The 7,924-nt window shown below is 40.3% G+C and overlaps 1 protein-coding gene across 1 annotated transcript; it reads right to left on the bottom strand.

Annotated features, from left to right (window-relative positions):
- Window positions 1-4,316: 4,316 nt before the first annotated feature.
- On the bottom strand, window positions 4,317-7,921 carry fbxl15 (F-box and leucine-rich repeat protein 15). Its single transcript, XM_030339824.1, has 4 exons — window positions 7,782-7,921; window positions 7,312-7,471; window positions 6,717-7,219; window positions 4,317-6,000 (listed from the first exon to the last, which is right to left on the bottom strand). The coding sequence occupies exons 1-4, from the start codon at window positions 7,814-7,816 to the stop codon at window positions 5,811-5,813; spliced, it is 888 nt and encodes a 295-aa protein (XP_030195684.1). The 5' UTR covers window positions 7,817-7,921; the 3' UTR covers window positions 4,317-5,810.
- Window positions 7,922-7,924: the final 3 nt, after the last annotated feature.

Raw genomic sequence — 7,924 nt, 5'->3', positions numbered from 1 at the left:
AAAATAATTGATAGACAACAACACTCTCAATAATGGCCCAGTATAACAAGACTGCTTACCCTAATCCTGAATAATGCTGTCTTAAGGACAACGATTCAATTCATTTCTTTCCTTTGTTTGTTTCCTTCAGCAGTGTGTAGAATCTAGGCAAAATGCAACTAAAAACTTTTAAAAGCAGGAGACCTAAATTGCTCCAATGATTCTGTTAATATGAAGTCCAAAAGCTGGTCATCTATTAAGTACCTTAAAGGCAGAAGTCCAGAACAGGGATGTTCTGTAAACCTCCTTGAGCAAGATGGCTAACCCTACCTTCTCCCTAATGACCCGTATCAGTATTCACTGGAAGTTGCTTTCAATAAGAGGGTCTCCTAAATGATTAGGAAAGGAAAGTTAATGAGTGGTCCGATGCAAGCTTTGAAGTAATGGAGTCGATTAACAGCAGGTTATTGGTACCTGTTCTCAACTGGTCTCAAACTCTGTTTAGCTGGTACTGGTTACCTCTGTGGATGTAAATTCATACAGCAAAATACTAGCCTTTTCGAAAACTATTATAGCTAACGAAATGGCTGAGAGTTCAACCATGTGCCGATTAAAAAAAGATTATAAAGGCCATAATGAGTGTAAAGCTGACTAGGACTACACTTGGAACAAGGCACTTAATGTCCAGATGTTAAAGGAGACTGAAAGTAAAAATATGATTTTCTTGTTTATCTCAATCAACAGGATAACGAAACAGTCTTAAATGACCGGGGATGATCGACGAAAGATTTTCGACCTTGGATAGAGCTCAATACGTGTTGGTAACCTTTTATATAGCACACTTGGCTGATCTTAATAAAAGCTGGGTCAACTCGTGTTTCATGCAAGGCTACATTGCCAATTAGGGTACTGCACCCATATTGTTTAATTTAGTAGAAGACAATGAAAAAGTAAATAAAAACATGCACTTATGAAGAGATTGCTACTATGGCCAAGCATGCTTAGCAAGTATGCAATGTTTGTTCTGGCTTTGGATAAAACCGTCCACCATAATCTATATTTATTAATACATTTAAGCTTTCTAACAATGGATGAATGCTAGCAAGGGAGATCATTCTATAACTCCATAATTCTACCCATGCGTTCCCTGCCTATTCTGGGGTTTGGAACGATTTACTTGAAGTAAATGCAGATCTATCTGACAATTATTACAGTCTTAAATAAGCTTCAAATTTCACTCTTGTGTTGCCCAGTGTCAAAGTTCTAAAATAACACACAATAAGCTATAAATATATGACACAAACACACACGTAATGAATCCGATTGAAATAGTGCTTCTTGGATGAATCTTACAAAAACACATAACACATAATACTTCATCTTCCAAACGTCTTCCTAAATTAAACCCCCTTGCAGTGATGCTAAACAGAAACGGTTATATATGCAGATTGCAAAATTCCACACTATTTCTTGGTTGGGTGATCGACATTTGATGACCACCCTCACAAAGCTAGTCTAATGTTGTTATTAGTTATGCTTCCCTGGTGACCAAAGGACTGATCCTTAAGTCCCCCAAATCCACTAGGGCTGTATATGAATGGTTGGGAGAGATAAAATGCATCAAATAAATGAAAAAAACAGACTTGTTCACTGATGGGGGGAAAGAAAGAGGAAGACTGTTAATTAAAAATATGAAAATGAACGAAAGTCTTCGGTTTTGGACTGCCTCTGTTTCACTCCTTCAATTTTGGTTTGTAGGGGAACTAGATTGAATTTCTAAAAGGGATATTGAGGTTTATGCTGACCTTCTTAAAAACATTTTTCCTGAAAGTTGAATACAGTGCATATATGATTATATTCAAAGGGAAGGCTTTACTTACGAATATTTTCACATATTTCTTAATTTTCTTTTTTATTGAGAGACATTTTCATTAACCTTATATTCATTCATTTTTGTCACAAGTTAGTATCATTAGTAATATAATCAAAGTTTAAAAGCTGGTGATTATATGAGCTTGTTTTCGAGATAATCTGAAAATGAGCTGTCATTCACTTCATCAACTCGTCAATTCAATTTGTCTGGTTGATTACAATATTAAGAGTGATCGACGCTGTGATCTCGGCCAATAATGAACTGTTGAGCTGACCAGTATACAGAATAGTTATTGCCAATGATGAGAAGGCCCTTGTAAGAATGAACCGTCATTAATAGCAATACGTAATATTATACTTTTTCACATATTTGGAGCATTCAGTGCTTGCATGCAATACTATCAGCTGACCTCTATCACAATTTTTCTGTATTATCTTGGTGGGGCAAAGAAGAAACAATTTTTCTAATAAAATAATTGTTATTATTTTCAAATTCCTCTATTCATCTCCAAATTCATGTTGAGGAGGGAAGCCACAGCAACTTAAAGGTTTGAAATAACTAGAAGAATGTTTGGTTTATTACAAACCTATATATCATAAAGGCTTCAAAGGGCTAATTGCTATTCCAGGGTCGTCCATTTGTTTGTTACAACTAAGTACATTGTGTAATGCCAGGGGGCAAAGAAAGTCTACATTTAATAAAAAAGGATAAACTGCAATGTGCCTGAGCGTAAAAAGATCAGTTGCTATTGATTCATAATTTGTGTGTCCAAGTGCCAGATTATTGACAGGAAGACAAAAGATGTTAGGCCAGCTATGTTTCAGAAATCCCCCACATACACTCAATCACGGGAGGAGCAATTGCACCATGGTATATAATAACAACGCCATGTTTCTACCCCACCCCTTCCTCTAGATCAATGCTAATTGAGGTCTCAGATGATGGATGTGGTCTAAATGCTTTTAACCCACCAACTGCTGAACCACACTGTACTGTACCACACACACACACACACACACACACACACTGTCACACACATGCACACACGCACAGTCACACACACACACGCATGCACACACGCACGCACACACACAGGCGCACAAGGACGCGTGCAAGCACACGCACACGCACAGGCACACGCACACACACTCCTGTGATAGAGAAGGCCTTCAAATAAGACAAGTAATGATTAGAATACGACATTATCAAAGGGAGAAGGCATCTTTCAACAGTGGGTATGATTATTAACACAATATTTTTTTTCTATTGTGTAATGCTATAATTTGTATTATTATTCAGCAATAATTACTTGTTACACTAAGTGTCACTTCATACTCGGCCTATATAATACTGTTGTCAGGTTGTAGATGTCCTTCAAAGATTGCATAAGGCCTAATAAATTAACAATGTTGAGAATGTCAAAGAAAAGATACCAAATCGGTAAAGAAAAAGGTTATTATTTTGGGAAAATCTGGAAATTGACAGTCTTGTTAAAGGGGTAGTTCAGAATTTTGGACATTGATTCCCAAGTTAGCCTTGGTGTTCTTTATCATTGGAGACAGTTTTCAACACATTTCATTCAGTCCTTACAGAGTTCGCTCGTGCTAGGCTAGCGCACGGCAACCGGAAATACTAGCCTGCTAATAAAACAGTCTTACCCACTCCACAGTACACCCGAGGAAGTTGGTTTTATTTCTAATATTATTCTATCAACACAGACATTTACATCTACCGTCTGGCGTTATAGTTGATTTGACTCGGGTGTACTGTGGAGTGGGTAAGACTGTTTATTAGCAGGCTAGTATTGCCCGTTGCCGTGGTAGTTTAGCTTAGCACGAGCAAACTCTGCGACTAGAAGTACTGAATGAAATGTGTTGAAAACTGTCTCCAATGATAAAGAACACCAAGGCTAACTTGGGAATCAGGCCTTATGTCCCAAATTCCAAACTACCCCTTTAAACGTAACTTAATGGAGATGGGTTCCTTCTTTGATTCGTTGCTGCCACCAAGTGTTTAATGTAAGTTATAACAGCAGGACGTTTAGTAGAATCCATTATTCAACTCAAAAACATGTATCATGTAGCCTAATGAAAATGCAAATACTTGATGAGATACAATCATCAAATATTGACCTTCGTTAATACTAGGATAAAAATAAAGAATAAATTAGGTTTTTATTTTATTTATATTTTCCATACACATAATATGACGTTGATATTGCTTCGTAAGCATTCACATTCGCAAAAAATGTTGGGCAATACTGTTCAACTGATGACTTATTTGAAATCACAAGCAACTAGTGTATTTTGGTGTTCTCTCCCGTTGCTCTCGTCTGGTCCACCAAAACTTAATTGAAAATCCAAAGGGTCAGGATATGCTTTACTGACCATGCGTTTACGAAATGTGTTGTTTCACCACAAAGGTAGGAAAACGCAGTGTAGACTATATGCAATTAAAAGACAACTTAAACTGTGACTTTTTTTATTTACAGTAAAATAAATGTTACATTTAACAGTATATTAACATTATGTTTGACATAGTTTGCCAAACATCCTAAATCTTCAAATGTGTATTATATTTATCTGAATTTTTGATATAGTTCAGTGCCTGAAAGAACTGATAAACAGTGCCTGAGTACTTCATAAAAAAAAATGCAGATATCTTATAATGTAATATTAAACCAAGTAGGCTTACGCATGCAAAATGAAATTAATCTTTACGAATTATAAGAAAATAGTTTTGTGAAACAAACAATTCCAACAAAGAACAATAACAAACAATAATAATGAGAAATTAGTTTTCAATTAAAATAAATATGTTGCTTTGGTAGTACATAATGCCAAAGTCACAAAATACATATTCTTGAAAAACAGTGAAGAAAAAAGTTAAGAGGCAGAAACGATTTCTGAAAAGTGCATGGCTTTCTATTTCTTAGGTGCAGAAATATTCTCAATGCCATTTTACATACTATTGCAATAAAAGTTTGAACATTTTCCCCACATAAGGTGAACATTTTCCCCAGATAAGGTACACATTTGTTATCATTAAATATTTGCATTTCTTTAACATAAAAAAAAAGGATATATCTTTTCAAGTTGCAGTTAGACCGAGGTAACCGATGAGGAGACAAGGTTACTTTCTACTGATCATTTAACACAATTATCTAACACGGTTATCGCATCGTATAAAAAAACATAATGAGAATGTGTGTGGATAATACTTGGACACATAAATATGTTTATAAAGGCATTTGGATATATTGCAGTCAACAATAGGGACCAAAAGAAGCTCTTATTACATATATTTTTTAAGACATTTAGCGACACTTTTCTTTGAGAAAGTATTTTCTTTTTTAAACGTTAAGGCTCGGGTGTGGTTCCACGTCGCCGCAACGCAATGGGGTTTACAGATCCCCTTACGTCCTTGCGCCCCTCCTTGCGTCCACCGTAAGGGCCTGACGTGCGCCCCCAAAAAATGTTAACCTTCTGTGGAGGCGACGCAGCAGCAAGGGCCGTGATTGGTCCACTCACTAAAACCAGCCCAAGAAACAAAACAGGTTAATGTTTCTGCGTCTGGATGTAAGGAGGATCCGTAAACCCTCTTGCGTTGCGTCGACGTGGAACCATAACTAAGGCCCAGACCCATTTCTACCCCTTATCCCTTCCCCTAACCCCTCCCCCATGTTTTGAAGGGGTAAGGGGAAGGGGTAAGGGGAAGGGGTAAAGGGTAGAAATGGGATTGGGCCCAATCCCATTTCTACCCCTTACCCCTTCCCCTTCCCCCTTTTTTTGAAGGGGTAAGGGTAGGGGGTAGAAATGGGATTTGGCCTAAGGCCCAATCCATTCTACCCCTTACCCCTTCCCCTTAACCCTTCAAAACAAGGTGGAGGGGGAAGGGGAAGGGGTAAGGGGTAGAAATGGGATTGGGCCCAAGCCTTTACACGTGGCTCTCTTACGGACTATATCTGCAGGTTGATGAACGGGGTGAAGCCCACCACGTCCTGCAGCAGCACCAGGGCCCGCTGCAGAGGAGGCTCCACGTCGATCTCCACGTTCCTCTTGCGCAGCGGGTTCAGAGTGGACTCGGTCACGTTGTGGCAGTGGTTCACCTTGAGGGACTGCAGCTTTGGACAGTACTCCGCCACGGTCCTGTAAGGACCCGAACCCCAATGCAAAGCACAGTGGGCATGGTTATGTAAGAGTCAGGGGCAAAGAACAAAGTGAATGTCTATCAAGTCCTGAATAGTCCCCTTTTCGCAAAGGCATCATTGTAGGTTAAAAACAGGTCTCAATTCATAACACTGCTAATGGGTCGGCTGCTTTAATGTGCGGGCGCACGGGTAGAAGACCAAACGAGTGAAGGAACCACATACGTGGACCATGTGCCAAGGTACATAAAAGTAGCAAGCAAATCAGTAGTGATATGAGCGACAACTGCGTTTGTCCTACGATGGCGATGGAGGGAATCCAACCTCTAGGATTGGAATCGATTTCTGGATATGAAAAAAAAGTAGACATGATCGATACACAGTACAGACTTTGCAGCAAGAAGGCCTTAGTGCCAGAAGCTTTCGTTGTGTTGTCAGTTTTATTGTTGGTTATTATCATGTTATTCCTAGCTAATGTGCCCATTCTTGTCTTGATACGGTAATATTCTTTGCATATTAATAATGTATATAATATTCCAAAAAAAACTTTTGACCATAGAGAAAAAATAGAAACAGTTCAATTTTGCAGTTCAAATTCTTTCGGCAATCGATCCTGGCCCTGCCTAGTACAATGACGGTTTGTGTCATTCCGAGTCTGCAGAGAGCCGGATACCAACCTTAAGAAGAAAAGTTCTGTGTGTGCATTACGAGTCCTACCTGATGGACTGGTTTCCCACCCGCAGGCAGCCCGTCAGGTCCAGCTGTTCCAGACTCCTGCAGTGCTTGGCGACTTCCTCCACAGACTCGTCGGTGATGTTGGCGTTGACGGCCACCGACAGAGACCTCAGCCGCAGACACTTCTTGGCGAGGTAGCAGATGGCCTCGTCCTTGAGCTGGCGACAGGCGGTGAGGTCGATGGACTGGAGCCCCCCGCAGTGGTCGGCCAGGCTGCGTAGGGACAGGCTGTCCACCCACTCGCAGTGCGCCAGAACCAGGTGCTGGAGCTGCACACAACTCAGGGACACCGCCACCAGGGAATGGCGGGTGAGCCGCACGCAGCCCCTCATGTCCACTCTTAGCAGGTGCTGGTTTTGGCCGATGACTGGCAGCAGCTCTTTGTCCGTCACCCACTCTGCACAGTTATGAAGTGACAGGTTCTGGAGAACTGTGTTGTCCCTCAACATGCTACAAAACGCCTCCTTGGGAATGCATGTGCCAATCTGTAGACGTTATAACAAGGTTTTAATGTTTTAATTACACTGATACAATCGAGGACACTACATGGATCGTTTGACATCACCGCGTGACCTACCTGTGACAGATCGAAATTCCGGCAGTTGGCAAGGTACACCTGAATGAGAGCTTGGAACTGCTTGCTCACTCTTTGGAGGCTTGCAATGTGTCGCAATGGTAAATGGCATAAAATGTGTGGAACTAATACATCCTCCCAGGGCAAGTCCAAAATATGACACCTGCAATAGAAAAGTAAAATGAAGACTGGAGCAAAGAACAATGCTTATATCATATTTCACAAAGATATATCCAACCTATTTTCCTAGGAAGTGGAATAATGTCGATCGTAAACAATGCATTGTGTGTGATTCACGTTGAGTGAGTAGGAAGGTTTCTGCATGTCCCGTTGTGCATCGTTGCATGCCTGTCTATTGGTTGGATGGCTGGTGGCTGAAAGCTAATACTAGCAGAACAGCTAGCCCAGCTCTCAGGTTGTGACATTTGCTTTGAAATAATGTATTTTAAGAATTATTTACAAAACGCACATACTTTAACTCCAACGCATCTTCATCCATGTTGAGCATGTAGGGATATGTATAAGCACTACTGAATAGGTACTCATTCGGCTGGTACACACACCCGGCTAAATCTCGCGATCAGACTAGAAACGGGGTTCCGTTGATTTCCGGGTT

Source organism: Gadus morhua, chromosome 18 (genome assembly GCF_902167405.1).
Source record: "Gadus morhua chromosome 18, gadMor3.0, whole genome shotgun sequence".
NCBI classification, from domain to species: Eukaryota; Metazoa; Chordata; class Actinopteri; order Gadiformes; family Gadidae; genus Gadus; species Gadus morhua.
Note: the sequence above shows the minus strand (reverse complement) of the source record. Positions and strands in the feature narration are given on the sequence as shown.

Bases quoted from the DNA above. Each gene is read 5' to 3' on its own strand.
- fbxl15 (XM_030339824.1), bottom strand. From the start codon at position 7,816: ATGCTCAACATGGATGAAGATGCGTTGGAGTTAAA. The intron at 7,472-7,781 runs GTATGTGCGTTT...TTTCTATTGCAG, and splicing joins GAAGATGCGTTGGAGTTAAA to GTGTCATATTTTGGACTTGC. The intron at 7,220-7,311 runs GTAGGTCACGCG...TAACGTCTACAG, and splicing joins GGAATTTCGATCTGTCACAG to ATTGGCACATGCATTCCCAA.